This window comes from Mercenaria mercenaria, chromosome 9, assembly GCF_021730395.1.
Source record: "Mercenaria mercenaria strain notata chromosome 9, MADL_Memer_1, whole genome shotgun sequence".
NCBI classification, from domain to species: domain Eukaryota; kingdom Metazoa; phylum Mollusca; class Bivalvia; order Venerida; family Veneridae; genus Mercenaria; species Mercenaria mercenaria.
The window spans coordinates 29,569,091-29,588,589 of record NC_069369.1 but is presented as its reverse complement, the minus strand read 5'-3'; the positions used below and the strand labels follow the sequence as shown (position 1 = coordinate 29,588,589).

At 36.1% G+C, this 19,499-nt stretch overlaps 1 protein-coding gene across 7 annotated transcripts in view; it reads left to right on the top strand.

The window, feature by feature from the left end:
* LOC123546814 (nuclear hormone receptor HR96-like) overlaps positions 1 to 19,499 on the top strand; it is a 137,400-nt gene that overhangs the window by 95,242 nt on the left and 22,659 nt on the right. For all 7 annotated transcript variants that reach the window (XM_045333390.2, XM_045333389.2, XM_045333388.2 and 4 more), the window contains 3 exons: positions 4,130 to 4,285; positions 7,868 to 7,985; positions 16,224 to 16,789. In XM_045333390.2, the coding sequence (XP_045189325.1) occupies positions 4,130 to 4,285; positions 7,868 to 7,985; positions 16,224 to 16,789 (840 nt within the window). The remainder of the gene's footprint in view (positions 1 to 4,129; positions 4,286 to 7,867; positions 7,986 to 16,223; positions 16,790 to 19,499) is intronic.

The following is a 19,499-nucleotide window of genomic DNA, read 5'->3' as shown; positions in this document are numbered from 1 at the left end:
AATTATGGCCCTTGAATTACTGATTGGATCCACTCGTCCAGACCATCTAATTGGATCCACTGGTGTAGAACATCCAGAGAAACTAGACATTGTTGATAGGAACCATTCGTCTGAACAATCCAGACAAACAAGACAGTTGTGGGAGACATGCGCTTTTCTCAAAAGCATCTCTAGTTTACAATATTGTAAAAGTACATTGTACTGCTTATAGTTATTTACAGTTACTGGAGTATAAGTGCATGGGATAACATCAAATAATTGTGTTTTATCTATATTTTCATAATTTACTAATCCCCTGCCCCTCACCGATGTGAGTTCGAGCCTCAATCGGGACGTTGAATCCTTCACGTGGGAAGCCATCCAGCAAGGTCGTTGGTTCTACCTTGGGTCTTCCTCCACCATCACCCACCAGTTGGCTGAGAAGTGACCTATACTAATCAAAGATGCACCCTACTATTTTGGCAGGAATAATTTTTTCTCAAAATTTAGACCCAGAAACACACCTGAGAGGCCACCATTTCATACCTGTATTTCGAAATTTTCCAGGGGGAGAGCCCCCTAAACCCACTCCATTACCTCAAAATTTAGACCTAAAAATACACCAGAGGCCACCATTTCATGCCTGTATTCCAAAAAAATTCCAGGGTGAGACCCCCCTGACATGTGCAAAGGCACCCCTCCAATACCGTCCCGCTCTTGCCTCGGCGGTGACGTCTTTGTTCTAGACTGGTGCCCCCGCCCCCAGTCAAATATTTCTGGATCTGGGCCTGAATTGTGTTGGTGGATGTTAAACCCAACAAAACATAATTTACTAATAAAATGGTCAGCCATTAAAGGAAAACTTCATTGATATAAGGATCATTTATTAAGTTTTAAGTGAATGAAAATAATGTTATATTCTTACACATATTACACTTCTAATCAGCATGCTGTATGTACAGAACTATTACATCGGTTATGAATCTCAACATCCCAAAGCTTAAATGTAATAGCATACACTCATACACTTGTGACTCATGTAACTATAGGTGTCTCAGATTGAGATGAACAACCTTCACTATTGGTCGGTTTCAGGAATTAGCTCAGAATGCAGCTTTGCCATTGGTCAGTTTCAAAGATGAGTCTCAGAATGGGACCTTACCATTGGCCAACATAAAAGACAGGCACCGAATGGAATGCTAGAATTAAACAGATCTTTTCATCCTAATGATCCTTGTATAACAGGAACTGCTTTTCAGTCACTGTCCTAATTGAAACAAGGTTGGTCTCACGATTTTGACAAACCTCTGATGGATTAGAATGGGGTCATCTGGGATCAGAAACTAGGTCAGTACATCCCTGATCAGAAAATAGGTCAAATAATAGGAAAACATATTTGACCTGATCTTAATAAAACATTATCAGAATATACCTTCTGTGAAGTCATACCAGAGTTCAAAAATTAGGTCTAGAAATACCTTGTTAATATACTGCATTTTCTTTCCTGTTAACCCTTAGCCTGCTGGTGGCGATTGGTTTTGCCTTTGCGACCAGTGCAGACCAAGATCAGCCTGCACGGATGTGCAGGCTGATCATGGTCTGCACTGTTCGCTATTCAGTTAGTAAATTTTCAGTGAACACCCCTTCAAATAATAAATGGTATTGCCCAAACTGAATGATGGAACAGTCCATTTTAGAAATTTAGCAGGCTAAGGGTTAAAATGTTTGTCTCTGTGAAGTCTAAATATAGTTCAGAATTGGGTTACCTGAGGTCAAAAACTAGTTCACTTGGTTGAATTGTCTGTTAAATCTAGTTGAGTTCAAAACAGGTTTACCAGAGGTCAAAACTTTAGTTGCTAGATTAAATGATAGAGAGAAAAAAATGTTACTCTGTAGAGGAACATTTTCAACAAACTCAGTCATAATGTTTTTCTCCTTTAATTTAGGTCATGTTTGAAACTGGGTTATATAATGTAGTGTAATGTATCACTATATCAGACAGTAAAAAAACATTGTTAACATTCTAGAGACCACATCTTTAATCAGTCATAAAGAGTTTCATTGGTAATTAAGAATGACAAGTTTGTTTAGTAAGTCATTCAGCATGTCTAGAAGACAAATTAGATCATGTCATGAGATATGTCTGTCTTCCAATTTGGACAGTACCATTAACTGTTAAAAGGCATGCTTACCAAAAAGATACTGGCTGAAGAGCGAACAGTGCAGATCATGATCAGACTGCATGGATGTGGATGTGCAGTTTGATCATGATCTACACTGGTTGCAAAGGCAGAATCAATAGTGTCTCCAGCATGATAAGGGTTAAATCATTTCCTTGAGATGTGATTAATCAGCAAAATTTAATCCCTAGCAGTTTAAAATGAATGCACATATTGTGTGTTGTTTCATGTTGTTTTTGTGTCCCAGTACCATCAGTTTTTTTGAGGGGACACTTAGATTTACCTTGTCCATCTGTCTGAATTTGTGTTGTGCATCTCATGTAGTACACAGGAGATCATCATTCAGCATGTGAAATTGTGCACCAGGTCTTTTAATTGGGATAAAAAGAAAACATAAGTTCACCAAAAAGTTATCATCACTACTGTTAATTTCAATTAATCCCTGTTATACCTTTTTGCTACTGAAGGCGTTCCACCTGTTTCCATTTCTAAATATTTTATTCCAAAAATAATTTATTAAAGCAATTTCCTCAAATGGTTAATCTTTTATATATTGATAAATGAATTCAGTCATTTGCGCCAAAACTTCTAAGTTATATCAACATGAAAGATTGAAATTCTAAAGGTACATAAATAATATATAATGCATTTAAACAAAATTTGCTTCATGCTATATCCGATAATTCTTTTCAAGATGATTTGATACTAAATCACCATTCAAGCGCAGTAGAAATTGACTTGAAAGTATACTGTATTTTATAAGAAAACAAATTCCTGGCAGCTGCGAAAACACCATGTGTTGCACCGAGTAATCTTAAAATCATGTCCCAATGCTTATCTTTCGCTAAAATATTTTATCTTTATAGATTTTTGTTTTCAAATGTAGGAAATCATTATCAGATATATTTGAGCCACACCATGAGAAAACCAAGCGCGGATGCGCAGGCTGGTCTGGGTCCATGCTGGTCGCAAATGCATTATGTTGGTGTTCTCATGGTGCGGCTCATTTATCTTTACTAAATATCTAAATTAATTTAATTAATTTTACTTGTAAAATTACATACCTGAAAAAATATCATGTAGGAAAAGCTGACCTTTTTCTAAAAACTTCCATCGTTTTGTTAATACACATGAACTATATGCAGACTCAGATAGGAAATTTTGGTCAAGTTTATCTTTAAAAAATACCTGCTGTTATTTTAGAAATGAAATCAAAGCAACAGTTTCATTAAATTGTTATTTAATGAGTAAAAATTCGACAAGAGTAGATGTGTGTATTCAACATAATTAGATATGTTATTATTAAGATAAAATGTTGCAAATGTTTGCTTTTGCACATTTGTTTTTTAGCAGTTTTGAAACTTCAACTCCAGGTGAAAAATAGCAAACCAGTTATCACATAATTATGTCATTTATGATATCATATATAAAAAAATACACCTTTTTTCACACCGAACTAGGAATTTAGTAATTGCATTGCGGTTGCATTTACATTAAGGTTTCAGTGTATGTATGAAAAACTGTTGTTAGCATTTTGATTTTTTTTTAAACGGTGTCAGTTCAAAATTTAATGATAAGTTGTTTTGGATAGAATGGTAAAGGGGGCCTCCGTGGCCAAGTGGTTAAGGTCACTCAGACTTCAAATCATATCATGTCAATGTGGGTTCGAGCCTCACTCAGGGCCTTGAATTCTTCATGTGAGGAATCCAACTGGCTTACAGAAGGTCAGTGGTTCTACCCAGGTGCCAGCCCCTTATGAAATGAATGCACGGAGGGACACCTGGGGTCTTCCTCCACCCATTAAAGCTGGAGTATCACCATATGACCTACAATTGTGTCGGTGCGACGTTAAACCCAACAAACACAAAGCAAAAAATAACAACTTTAAAATAAGCCAGCCTTGATAAGCTGAATGAGTTAGACTAGTACCAGGTGTTCCTTAGTACTTATTAATCTTCATATATTTTCAGGCAAAGAAAAGGGAACAAAAGAGAAGACCTAAACCGAAAGATGGTTCATCCTTAATATGTCAGATATGTGGAGACAGAGCTCTCGGTTACAATTTTGATGCCATTACATGCGAGTCATGCAAAGCTTTCTTCAGAAGAAATGCTCTCAAAACAAAGGTAATTGCTTCATACAGCTGGTATTTCATCCAAATTAGAAATGTATTTTATCTGACTTTGAAATGTTTTATGGGTATGTATTTTAACCAACTTTGGTCTGTATCTTATCAGACTTTAACATGTATTTATGTGACTGAAAATGTACTGTATCCTTGTTAGTTCACCTGTCATGTAGTGACAGGGTGAGCTTTTGTGATGCTTTTGTGATCGTCTGTCGTCCGTCCACAATTTCTTGTGAACGTGATAGAGACCACATTTTGCAATTGATTTTAATCAAACTTAAACACAACTTGTATTGGCATAATATAAGCATGATAAGTTCCTTTCGAAAACTGGGGCCAAAATTTGCTGTTTTGGCTTTTGCAGCCGTACACAGACTTCATTTATGGTTTGATTTTATACAAACTTGCAAAATATCTTTAACAATAATAGATCTTGGATTCCATGATAAATCTGTCAGATCCAGTCATAGGTTCCGGAGTTATGGACATGATTGACGCCTGAAAGAGCCAAAATTTGTTAACTTTTACCTTGTGAACACGATAGAAGTGATTTTTACATTCGATTTTAACCACACTTACACACAACTTAAGTCACAATAAAATTTCGGTTCCTTTCGAAAACCGACTAGATTTCATCATGGTTTCTAGAATTACTGATGGCGAAAGGGGCAGAATTTACTAAAGAGGTTTCATTTATGCTTTGATTTGATACAAACTTGCACAAAATGTCTATCATGATGATCTCTAGGCCAGGTTCGAAACTGAGTCATGTGGGGTCAAAAACTAGGTCACCAGGTCAAAAAAAAGGAAAAAGCTTGTTAACACCCTAGAGGCCACATTTATGACCCTATCTTGATGAAACTTGGTCGCTAAGTTTATCTTGATGATTCCTATGCCAAGTTCAAAACTGGGTCACCTGGGGTCAAAAACTATGTCACCTGCTCAACTCAAAGGAAAAGCTTGTTAACACTCTAGATGCCATATTTATGACCTTATCTTCATGACACTTGGTAAGAATGTTTATCTTGATGATTCCTAGAACAAGTTCGAAACTTGGTCATCACAGGTCACCACTCAAATCAAAGGAAAAGCTTGTAAACACTGTAGAGGCCACATTTATGATCCTATCTACATAAAACTTGGTCAGAATGTTTATCTTGATGATTCCAAGGCCAAGTTTGAATCTGGTTGATGTGGATTCAAAAACTAGGTCATCGCTAAAATCAAAGGAAAAGCTTGTTAACACTCTAGAGGCCACATTTATGACCCTATCTTCATGAAACTTAGTCAGAATATTTATCTTGATGATCCCTAGGCCAAGTTAGAATTTGGGTCATTTTGGGTCAAAAACTAGGTCACCCACTCGAACCAAAGGAAAGCTTGTGGCAGAGACCTTACATATATTGCATGTAGCATATTTAACAGGTGAGCGATATAGGGTCATCATGACCCACTTGTTTGACTTGTACTTGTGAATTAACCATACTTAAATATATCTGTTTTGTGTCCATTTTGTGGTAGAAAGAAGAAATTCAAGTCTGGAGGTAGATATTTTCAAGTGTATAACAACCTTACAGTGAGAGACAAGTGCAACACACAAACAAACAATATTATAACTATTTAATTAAACTAGTTTCTGAGCATATAAGCCCAGGACTGATTTAATTGAATGTTAAAGATATATGTCAATTGGTGTTTTTCCAGATTTCTGTCAGACATGGTGCATCTAGATTTATATCAAAATAGGGTGTGTGCAGATGTATTTGAAAGGGGTGTATCCAATGTATGTCAGATTGGGTGTATCTGGATATATGTCAGATAGGGTGTATCAAGGTTTTTGTCAGATAGGGTGCATCCAGATGTATGTCAGAAGGGGTGTATCCAAATATATGTCAGATGGGGTATATCTCGATGTATGTCAGATAGGGTGTATCAAGATTTTTGTCAGATAGGGTGCATCCAGATGTATGTGTGAAGGGGTGTATCCAGATGTATGTCAGATGGGGTGTATCTCGATGTATGTCAGATAGGGTGTATCAAGATTTTTGTCAGATAGGGTGCATCCAGATGTATGTCAGATGGGGTGTATCTGGATATATGTCAGATAGGGTGTATCAAGATTTTTGTCAGATAGGGTGCATCCAGATGTATGTGTGAAGGGGTTTATCCAAATGTATGTCAGATGGGGTGTATCTCGATGTATGTCAGATATGATGTATCCAGATGTACAGGGTTCGCACAGGCCTTGAAAAGTCCTTGAATTCGATGGTAGTCCTTGAAAACTCCTTGAAAATGACAAAAACCATAAAAAACCTGGAAAAGTACTTGAATTTTGAAAAAAACTCCTTGAATTTGACCTTTTACTCCTTGAAAATATTCTTTCCGTAACTTTGTTTTGCAAAAAGAATTTAAGGCTTAAAATAAATCGGAGAAAATGAAAATAAATTCGTGAAATTGCAGGATCGGGTCACTCGTATGCTATTATAGTGGTCTACGCCACACTTTATCGATATTTACAGAGTGCTATTTCCACTATATCACCGTTTGCATGTTTCCGTTTCCGTTTAAAAAAGTACGGGGGAATAATAACTCGCAATTTTTAGCTATTTGCGAGTTTTTCCAGAGAATTAAAATGAGTAAGAAATATAAACATGTTTACTCAAGTAAGCGGGAGACAAAAGACGAATATAAACAGTGGCTGAAGCCCTATAGAGCAGACAGAACGAAGTGTATTTGTACGTTGTGTGACAAAATTTTGAGGTATCATTAGCAGGAGTGCGCTAAAAAATAACAAGAAAAGCGATAAACCTCAGCAAAATAGTGAATCACATCAGTCTAATAATCGAATTACGCCATTTTCAAAGGTGTGACAAATGATGGTTGTTTTATTTTTGCTTTACATAATAAAAGTTGTTCAGATTAGGTCGTGGTTTTGAAAAAAAATAGTCCTTGAAAAATTGTAAAAAGTCCTTGAAAAGTCCTTGAAAAGTACTTGAATTTTGTCTCTGATATTCTGTATGAACCATGATGTATGTCAAATAGGGTGCATATCCATATTAATGTCAGATAGGGTGTATCTAAATGTATGTTAGATGGGACTTATTTTGATGTATGTCAGATGGCCATTGGGTGTATGCAGATGTATGTCAAATAGGGTGCATATCCATATTTATGTCAGATAGGACGTATCCAAAAGTATGTTAGTTGGGGTTTATCCATATGTTTGTCAGATAGGTTATATCCAGACATATTTCAGATAGGTTGTATCCAGATGTGTGTCAGATGGGGTTTATCCAGATGTATGTCAGATAGGGTGTATCCAGATCTATGTCTTATGTTTTGAAATTTAGAAAACTCTTTGACAGCATAAAAGTTTTTAATAAATGAAAGTAATGCTATAGGTATCAGTATAATTGAATGGAGAAATCTTAATATAAAAAAGAATAGTCCTGACCTGTTTTGCAAGGTAATATTTAGAAAGCATAGAACAAGAGAAAGTGAACATACAGACTATAAGGGTATGGTCTTGGTGTCTTGGTAACAAACACTGTGCAGGTCAAGTTTATTTAAATATTTTCAGGTTTTCACATGCAGTTTTGAAGGAAACTGTAAACTTGACCAACATACTCGGAAGTTTTGCTCAGGATGTCGGCTGAAGAAATGTTTTGATGTTGGCATGAAAAAAGACTGGATTCTCAGTAAGTTTTTTTTCTTCATTTCCTTGAAATTCATTGTTCCTCTCATAATGGGTAAGCTGTAGATTTTCTTTCCATCTGTAAGTCCAAAATTTCTTGTTTGTTGTTCATGTCATATGATCTTGTTCAAGGTCATATATATTTTATGTTTCATTTTTAGCTTGACTGTTCAAAGAATAGGTAGAGCTATTTGACTCTATGCGTCGGCATTGATATTGACTTCCCAATTTGGTTAAGTTTTTATATGTAAGCTGGTATCTCAGTAACCACTTTAGGGAAAGGATTGAAACTTCACACAGGGTTCATAGCTCTACCTTGCATTTTTACAAAATTATGCCCCTTTTTCAACTTGACATTTTTTGGTTAAGTTTTTGTATAAAGCTAGTAATTTTTAGTATCCACTAATGGGAATGTCACTTGTCCACTTCATGATGAGCTGACATACATTGTGCAGGTTCCATAGCTGTTTTGCATTAATCAAAATTGTGTCCCTTTTTAGACTTTTATATTCATTCAGTTGACAAGCCTGTTGAATAGTCTAGTGTTAATGTCCTCCAGCAGCTCTTGTTGGATTTATGGCCTGTCTGTCTATCTGTCTGTCCGTCCATCCATCCATCTTTCTCTCTGTCCAGCTTGACACTTTACCATGTTATACTGATTTTTGGTTCAAAGTAAGTTTGAATACTGTTAAACATTTGTACAATAAAAAGTCTTACATGATTTAATAATGAATATTTATAATCAGGATGCATTATGTCACTGACATGAAAGACTTAAATGAAAAGTGTTTAGCACAAAAACACATTTTTGTTTTGTTTTCGGGGGAGAGGTGGTGGGAGCATAATTGCCCTTGCTCCATTGAAAAAAATTCTGGTTGAAATTTGTTGTACAAATTATTATAACTGTTCTAAAATGGACTTTAAATAATAATGAAAATATACTATTTACACACATTGTCTATAATTTATCATATTATTTATAGTAATATAGTTGCATAAAGTTATTTCCCCCAGGGCAGTTACAACATTTTCTTAGAAATTTGATTACGATGAATGATTAATTTGATAAGATCAGTCTAACATTTTGGCAAGGCTACTTTACATTAGGTTTTACTTTATATTTAAGTTTTTCTTTAGTTAAACAAGAAAATATTTCTTTTCTCTTCCCTTAAAACAGATTTTTATCCCCCCCCCCCCCCCCCAACACTCCCATTTTTCGCACAGAATTATATGAACAACTTTTCAGTTTCTTGTACACGACCGTATATGAATTTTAGCTTACTTTTTCAGTGAATAATGTCAGACCAATTTTCTAGTTTCCATGGTGACAAAAAATATCTATGAGTTTATTAGATAATTAGATAATGCAATAAGGTTACTATAGAAACTGCGCTAGTTAAGACAGGGTACGAGTCTTCTTTTATAGTAATGAAATATAGCTTTGATTTCTAATTGTACCCCCCGACAACAAAGTTGTAAGGGGGGGTATACTGGTTTCAGGTTGTCTGTCTGTCTGTCTGTCTGTCCGTCTGTCTGTCTGTCCGTCTGTCCGTAGACGCAATCTTGTGCTCACCATCTCTCCTTATCTCCTTGACAGAATTTAATGAAACTTCACACAAGTGATCAGTACCAACAGTAGTTGTGCATGGGGCATGTTAGGTTCTTTTAGAAAAAAAAATTGCAGAGTTATGGAAATTTGTTTTTTTGTTGCTATACTATATACATAGACACAATCTTGTGCGCACCATCTCTCCTCATCCCCTTGGCACAATTTAATGAAACATCACACAAGTGATCAGTACCAACAGTAGTTGTGCATGGGGCATGTTAGGTTCTTTTAGAAAAAAAATTTGCAGAGTTATGGGACTTTGTTTTTTTGTTACTATACTATATACATAGACACAATCTTGTGCGCACCATCTCTCCTCATCCCCTTGACACAATTTAATGAAACTTCACACAAGTGATCAGTAACAACAGTAGTTGTGTATGGGGCATGTTAGGTTCTTTCAGCGACAAAAATTGCAGAGTTATGGGACTTTGTTTCTTGTTAACATACTATGTACATGCAGTCTGCATATGCAATCTTGTGCATGCCTAATCTACCAAACCCTTACACACAATTTAATGAAACTTCACACAAGTGATCAGTACCAACACTAGTTGTGCATGGTGCATGTTACATTCTTTTAGATAAATATTCTGCATAGTTATGGGACTTTGTTTTTTGTTACTATACTGTATACATACAGTCCACATAATTATGCAATCTTGTGTGCGTCAAATTGCAGTGTACTGTGTCAGTGCATGCGGGGGGTACATTCATCACCTTTAGTGATAGTTCTAGTTATGTTATAAAATATGACTTGCGTAATTAAGTGAATTTTCAGCACTTTACATGTAAATACACTCAGAATATAAGACAATTTTAACATTAACTTTAAAATTTACTTCCTCTATTTATGTAAAAATTACATCTACACAATAAACTGTTTAAAAACAAAATGTAATGAACATGATCATGACTGTATATGGAATCTTAGTCTTAAATGGTATTTTTAGCTCACCTGAGCATTGTGATCGCTCGATGTCCGGCATCTGTCGTCTGCCAACATTTAGCTTGTGTATGCGATAGAGGCTGTATTTTTCAATTGATCTTCATGAAATTTGGTCAGAATGGTTGCCTTGGTGAAATCTAGATCAGTTTCAAATATGGGTCATCTGGGGACAAAAAATAGGTCGCTAGGTAAAATTTGAGAAAAACCTTTTGTGTGCAATAGGGACTGCATTTTACACTGGATCTTCATGAAATTTGATCATAATGTTTGTCTGGATGAAATCTAGGTCAGGTATGGGTCATCTGGGGTCAAAAACTAGGTCACCCAGTCAAATCAAAGAAAAAACCTTGTGTATGCAATAGTGGCTGCATTTTACACTGGATATTCATGAAATTTGATCAGGATGTTTGTCTTGATGAAATCTAGGTCAGCTCAAATAGGGGTCATCTGGAGTCAAAAACTAGGTCACCCAGTAAAATTAAAGAAAAACTTTGTGAATGCAATAGGGGCTACATTTTAGGCAGGATGCTCTTGAAATTTGATCAGAATGTTTGCTTTGATGAAATCTAGGTCAAGTTCAAATATGGGTCATGTTGGGTCAAAAACTAGATCACCTGGTCAAATCAAAGAATAACCTTGTGTATGCAATAGGGGCTGTTGTAGCGTAGCCGCTCCTTAAGTCATCTGGATAAATAACTCAATACTCTGTTTTTGTTTCTATCTAGTTTATTTTCCGTCACCAATTGTAAACTTCTAACTGACAGAGCTAACAAAATTCCATCTAGCACAATAAGCCTTAAGCATTCATAACTCTCGTTACGTCTGCAATTGTCTCAGCTGCGCGCAGCGCAAGGCCTTAGCCTGGCAGCTTCGAGCCACACGTGTTGCTGTGTGAGCGGGCGTCCCTTACAGCTTAGTCCGACAATACACATTTTGTCTCCATATTTATACAGATGGTCAAATACATCATTTACATAGCAAATTAATGAATTCTGGTACAAACCGGGAATAAACAAAAAAATTTCTCGTAAAATATAGATAATGTCACTCAAGTTACACCAATTCCATCATTTTACTGCAATAAAACTTAATGACCTGACTAATAACTTTAAATGCATTTATGTGCACTACGTAGAGAAGAACAACATGTTTTTTCTATAGTGACTTACTTATTAATTAACCTAGATATTAACCTGTGTAGTCTCGCCTTTTTGTAAGAAAAGTGTTTCTTAACTTATGAAAAGATATAAGGAGAGTGTGTTTTCATTCAACAAAAAGAAATTATATCAATTTCTTTACATCTCCCATTGAAACAAAGATTTTAAGTTCATTTAAATGAAGTTAAATTCTAAGCCAGTTAAACTGCTTACTAATGTTACCTAATGTGCCGTTCTTAGTCCCATCCTTTAGCTGAAAGGAATGTTTATTGACCTATGTAAACTGGAAGTGTTTTATAAAGAAACTGTACTCATTTCTTTACACTGTATTTTTTACTGGTTCTTCATGAAATTTGATCAGATTATTTGTTTTGGTGAAATCTAGGTCGAGTACAAATATGAGTCAACTGGGGTCAAAAACTAGGTCACCCAAACAAATCAAAGAAAAACTTTGTGAATGCAATAGGGGCTACATTTTAGGCAGGTTGTTCATGAAATTTGATAAAAAAATGTTTGCTTTGATAAAATTTAGGTCAAGTTCAAATAAGGGTTATGTTGGGTCTAAAACCAGGTTACCTGGTCAGATCAAAGAAATACCTTGCCTATGCAAAAGGGGTTGCATTTTAAGCAGGATATTCATAAAGTTTGATCAAGCTGTTCTCAGGTGAGCAACCTAGGATCATTTTGTCCTCTTGTTGATAATGGCAGTTAAACATTGGAACATATACAAAATTCTTTTTTTTTTACTTAGAATCTTTTTTATTCAGTGCTATGACATCAATCTATTTTTTAGAACACTTAGTCACATTACAAAAAAGAAACAGCCTGTTTTTTTATGTACTTCATTGAATAACATTTTATTAAACATCCCTGATGAAGACCTTGAGAAAGGTCAAAACATAGGATTATGAAATTTAAAACTTGTGTAGTTAGTTGTTTGTTGCATAGGAAAGACATTTATTACCACTTCCTTGTTGCATAGGAAAGACATTTATTACCACTTTCTTAACAGCTTTTTCACCTCCACAAAACAAACTCTCTCTACAAATACAGACATTTTCTTATGCTGTAGATTAGTTTCTTAGTAAATAAACCTGTGCTGAGCAACAGCCTCTGTATAAAAAACACATTCTCCCTGTGCTTAATTCTACTGCAGTGTACTACACTCGAAACCCGTTATAACGCTTCTCGATATACCGCGGTCCTCGGTATAACGCTGTATGGCCTTGGCGCCCAAATTTAAGAGGGTAAAAAAAAAAAAAAAAAAAAAAAAAAAATCCGCGGATGTTACTTAATTTGATCATAACCAGCGTTAAAACTACAAGTACGTACTTTAACACCTTTCCATGACAACTGTCACAAAAATCAATAATCGTCTGCTAGCTTACTTGTTTGCGTATCGCCTTTGTTTAAGTTTCAATACATGTAGACATGTGACAATTATGCAATCAGTACCGTGTCAATATTAGATTGTTTGCGTAACAAGCGTGTAACATTGGTCAGTCAACTATCAAACCGTTTAAGTTTGCACCAATTAAGCAGATGACATGATCACTTGAGTGAATAAAAAATCGAATTTTGTAATAAACTGCAGCCGTTTTTCGTAATCATCACACTCAATTCATCGGAAATAACGAAGATTCGATGCACTGAAAGCCTTACTGAGAATGTGCTCCCTTTTAAATATCGTATATCAACGACGCTGATTTAAAAAATTTCTATCTTATTTATCGATTTCCTTCATGTAAATCTATTCAAAATTATTTTTTTTAAGACTGTCCGCGTTTCTCTTTTAGTTACATAAACCCCAAGTGCAATTGCAGTGCATATGTAATTCTCACGACCACGCACTCCTCACACAGCGTTATATATGTTAATTCCGGTATACACAAATCCAATTTTCTTTTATAATCACGACAAAATGAGAAGATGACACAGCGTTATAATTCTTTTAATGTATTTTTCAGTAGCATTTAAGGTAAATAAATGTCCCGTTTATACGATTCTTATTTCTTATTAACATAAAACAGCGTCCAAAATACGTTACCGGTGGGTGGGGTATTGCATATACCGCTGATACGATCAACCGGCGTTACAAATTTAACCCCGCTAGATCCGCGGGTCTCCAACCTTGGACCCCGACGACAGCGTTATAACGGGGTCCCAGTGTACTATCTAACCAAAAGGATATTCCAAATTCCATATCATCATTAACATCATTAAAAATGAACTATTATGGTACTTGGTTATTATTTAGAACTAAGAAAAGTAAAAAATAACCCAGACCCCTAGCTCCAAGGTCAAGGTCACACTAAAGAGGTCAGAGGTTAACAGGGTTTGTTCGTGTCCTGTCAATTACTCTGCCGTCCACAAAGGGATTTTGAAATAACTTGGCATAAATGTTCACCATAATGAGATGATGTGTTATGCGCAAGACCCAGACCCCTGGCTTTAAGGTTAAGGTCACACTTAGAGGTCAAAGGTTAACAGGGTCTGTTTCGTGTCCAGTCCATAACTCTGTCATCCATGAAGGGATTTTGAAACAACTTTGCATAAATGTTAACCATAATGAGATGATGTGTCATGCGGAAGACCCAGACCCCTAACTCCAAGGTCAAGGTCACAGTAAAAAAGTTAACAGGGCCTGTTTCGTGTCCGGTCCATAACTCCCCTATTGATGAAGGGATTTTGAAATTACTTGGCATAAATGTTCCCCAGAATGAGATGACGTGTTAGACGCAAGATCCAGACGTCCGGTTCATAACTGCCATCTATGAAGGGATTTGAAAAAGTACTTGACATAAATGTTCCCTATAATGAGATGACATGTCATGCGCAAAGCCCAGACCCCTGGCTCCAAGGTCAAGGTCACACTTAAAAAAGTCAAAGGTTAACATGGTCTGTTTCTTGTCTGCCATTTATCAAGGGATTTGAAAATAATTTGAAACAAATGTTAACCATATTGAGAGGGTGTGTCTTCCTTATGACCTGGGTCTCTCAGGTCGGGGTCAAGGTGACAAAATGATTCATACCTAAACTATTCTGGTACATTTTGCGCAGACAACTGTAGCATTCTTGGGCATGCTTCGAGGGCATTTGTCACTAATATTGGCAGCACTTGTTGGACTTTTGGCCCCTTCTAGGGGCTGCTTGTGCTAAAAATTAGAAAACATTTTAAACAACTTCTCATGAAGCACTTGGTGAATCTTCATCAAACTTGGTCTGTAGCATTCTTATAAAGTTCTTTGTTAAAATTGTTTGGATTGGTCATTGAATAAATACTTTTTCCAGGCAGTTTAATTTGTTTGCGTTTGCTTGATGTGGTCACTATATTAAAAAATCCATTTAATAGGATGTACTTATACAGTAAAAGTTTTTTTTTGCTTAATATATAAAGTTGCTTAATACAGGGGGTTGCATTTACGATGTTGACTGTACTTACCCATAATTAAAGAGACCGTATAATTTCAGGCTAACTTTGACTTTTTCCTTCTGTCAGAAGTTTTGGTCATACCCTATGTGATGTGACCACCTTAATTGCAGTAAGCTTTCAATAAATTCAAAATAATAAACTTGCGACAAATAGATGGCAACTGTGGTGTTAACTCATAAAGCGAGCAACATTACTATGTTTCAGAAGGCTTTATAGGATAGCACAAATATTTGCATTTGAAATGTTTCCTTTGTTGTAAAAAGTCAGTAAGTTCTTTTGGATCTTAGGCCCATGTGATAAAGCTGACTGCAAAGAACAGTCTTAAAACTGCAGCATCTGATTGGTTGATTCTGGACTTAATCATGAATTTAACCAATCGCAGTGTTGCATTCTGAGACTGGTTTGAAAACCCTAGTCAGGTTTTGGGGGCTGATTAACCCTTAGACTGCTGCCAGCAAGTGATTCTGCCTTTGCGACTAGTGCAGACCAAGATCAGCCTGCACAGATGCACTGTTCGCCATTCAGTCAGTACCTTTTTGGTAAGCACCCCTTTTAACAGTTAATGGTACTGTCCAAATTGAAAGATGGACAAGTTCATTACAGTTGTATAGAAATTTAGCTGGGTAAGGGTTAGAAATACTGCTCAAGATGAATTTATTGGTTGTTTAGGTAATACCATAATGGTGTAATGTATCTGGCAATCCTCAACAAAAAGTTGACAAATTGAAGGCAATATGTGCTTATTAGTTTTACTGACATTGGTTCCAAATACAATTTGAAAATGTTGATATGTAAAACAAATCAGTTTCAGCCTTAGAAACAGAAATGGCAGTTGAATTTGAATAGTTACTACAGTTGTGGACTGCCTTTAATACATTTTAAATTGAAAGTAAACATTAAGCAGCCAGCCAAGGGAGTGTGACACAGTCTAACTGCTGAAGGCAGGTGGCTGTTTAAGACAAGTTAAAATAGAACAATATGTCAGTTTGGGAAGTAAGTTGACTGGCTCTTTAATACAGTTGGCTGATTAGGCAGGTTTAACTGGAATCTCTATTCCTAAAAAATGCTTATGCAGTAAATTTGCTTTTTAATAGGTGACGAACAACTGGCAAAGCGGCGTAAAAAGAGTGTGCGCTCATCGTCAAATGAAGAGAAAATGTATCACGACGAGAAAATGTACGCAGATGAGAAAATGTATCCATTACAAAATGAGCAGACAGCCTTGCCACAACAGATGACGCAACCAGTCACGTATATGCCACCACATAAAATGGAATCATTCCAATCACCAGGGAGCTGCAACGATGTTGATAACAACTCAAGAAATTACTATTCGGACTCTACAGATACGAGCAACATGAGTAGTCCACTTGCTAATTTTACCCCAGAACATATTAAAATGGAAAAAAATGAAGAGGATTTTTCCCGACCACTCAGTCCAGAACTTGAAGCAGAAATCCAAAACTTGGAAAAAGAGTACGCATCAGTGTTTGATAGTGGCTATTCAGAAGATCAGGCAAAGAAAATGGTTGAAAAGCCGCATAATGCCAATGACTTATTCAATATGACAGACATATTTATTCGCCGTTTAATAAAATTTGCCAAACATATACCCGAGTTCAAGAACTTGAAACAAGAAGATCAGATCTACTTATTAAAGGTAATGTATTTGGGGATGAATTTATTTTACTTCGCTATGAACATATATATAATACTTTGATAGAAAGTACGGAGGGGCACCTGGGGTCTTCCTCCACCATTAAAGCTGGAAAGTCGCCATATGACCTAAAATTGTGTCGGTGCGACGTTAAACCCAACAAAATAAAATAAAATAAATTGATAGAAAGTTTAATAGTTGGTGGGGTGAGGACGATTTGAGATATATAGTATAAAATTTTATAGCACCCTTTTGCTCAAAATTACATACAAGTGCAGCCACTTAAGAGAGCAGAATTCATCCTGTAAAGTACAGGTATATTGCCGTCTGACCAAAGGGACAGAGCAGGAACAAACTTCTAAAACAGAAATAGAGAAATTTTATGTGAAATTTTATTAAGGTCGCTGACTTCAAATCACTTGCCCTCATCAATGTGGGTGTGAGCCTCACTCAGGGCGTTGAATTCTTCATGTGAGGAAGCCATCCAGCTGGCCGCTCGTGATGAAATAATGCACGAAGGGGCACCTGGGGTCTTGCCCCACAATCAAAGCTAAGTTGCCATATGACCTATAATTGTGTCGGTGCAACATTAAACTCAACAAAAATGAAAGAAAGAGAAATTTTATATACATCATAACCTGGCATTTATTATGTCAGATAGCACAATGTGCTCAAAGTGAGCTATTGTGATCAACCTGTGTTTAGGGGAGCAGTGGTCTAATGGATAAGGTGTCGGTCGCTCAATCCAGGGGTCATGGGTTCGAGCCCCACTTGGGTCACGACCGTGACTTCTCATATGACGCCAGTACTGGTTTTTCCATGAAATGGACTTGAGAGGGATTCCAACAAGTTTGAAGCTTTCATCACAATCGAGCTAAAACAAATTAGTATAAACTAAACTAACCTGTGTTTGTTGTCCGTTGTCAACAATTTGACTGTTGACACTAGAGGTCTCAAGGTCATGTGTCAAGTTTGGCCCAGTCTTAATGAAACATGGTTAGAATATTACTCCCAGTAAAGTCTTGGATAAGTTTGTTTATACTAGGTCATTTGCATTGAAAAACTGGGTATTTAGGTCATTTATTAGGAAAACCTTGTTATCACATTTGAGGCCATATTTTTTGCCCTATCACCATACATCATTTCAGAATGTTTGTCTCTTTGAAATCTGGATCAAGGTCAAAAGTAGGATACACAGGTTCAAAAGTTAAATCATAGAAAACGTTAACACCCTAGAGGCCAAAAATTCAGCTTTGATCTTCATAAACTTTATGAGAATGTTTTGTCTCTATACAATCTAGGTCAAATTTGAAACTGGATTATCTAGGTAAAAAACTAGGTCACAAGGTCAGATCATGGAATGACCTTGCTAACACTCAAAAGGCAACATTTTCAACCTGTTCTTCATGTGTCTTGTTTTGAAAATAGTACTTTTAAATGAAATTCTTAGGATATTTAGCTGATACTTTTGAAAGTTAAGATGCCAACATACCAAATTGCAGTGCGATTTATGATGCTAGTCTAAACATTGTAATTTCACACTAGGCATTCTTCCCATCGATTACGCTTAAATAACCAACAATAAGTTAGGGAATTCTCAGTTGAAATCATTTCAAAGTATGGCCCTTTTTAGTTATAAAATTCAGCTAATTAATGTTTTGAATCCTAACATAAAATCATCAAGCTGTATCTCAGTAAGAATCTCATATGAGCCATGCCATGAGAAAACCAACATAGTGCATTTGCGACCAGCATGGATCCAGACCAGCATGCGCGTCCGTGCAGTCTGGTCAGGATCCATGCTGGTCGCTTTCAGAGCCTATCGCAATTAGAGAAACCGTAAACGAACAGCATGGATCCTGACCAGACTGCACGGATGGGCAAGCAGGTCTGGATCCATGCTGGTCGCAAACGCACTGTGTTGGTTTTCTCATGGTGCAGCTCAAATATATTCTGTTGAAACTAGACACCAGGCACTTACTTGCATAACCAAGTTAGAACACCCTTGGTTGAATTTTTTTTAAATTATGACCCTTACTTAGAAAATTTGGTTGAACTTTTGCATGCAAGTTGTCATCATTACCAAAATAAAATTTTAATTGGTAATAAATTGCAATTAAATGACTCAGTTATATAAGTCTTTCCAAGTTATGGCCCTTGTTCAACTGTAGACATTGGAATAGTTTGTTTCTTGTTGGTAAGATTATACTGTGAAAGTGGTTAAGTAATTTGTTTGTCCAGTGAGATTTGACCTTGTCAGACATATATCATGTTTTTGTACTCTTCTATGTGAGTGACATTGTCTTTCATCATTTACATTTTATTATAAACCTTACTATATATAGTAACACATTATTATTATCTATTATATATATTATTGACCTGTTTCACTGTCATTTTTGATAGATACTCCTCTGTACCGTAATTAGGTCAGATGATTGCCTTCCCACTAAATCTGCCTGGTTTTCCAGTAAGCATTTTAATCTGAATAAGAAATGTCTAATGGTTTTAAACCCAACAATAAATTACTGTAAACACACAACTTGTCTGGATCTTAATGACATAGCTGAAAGACTTCATCTGTTTAACAGCAGGTTTCATGTAAATATTAATTCAGTCGTTTCTGCTGCTAAATGTAGATTTTAAGGCATTATTGCGTGTTTTCTCAGTGCTAATACATGAAGGAAAATTAATTGCCCTTATGTTTTTAGGC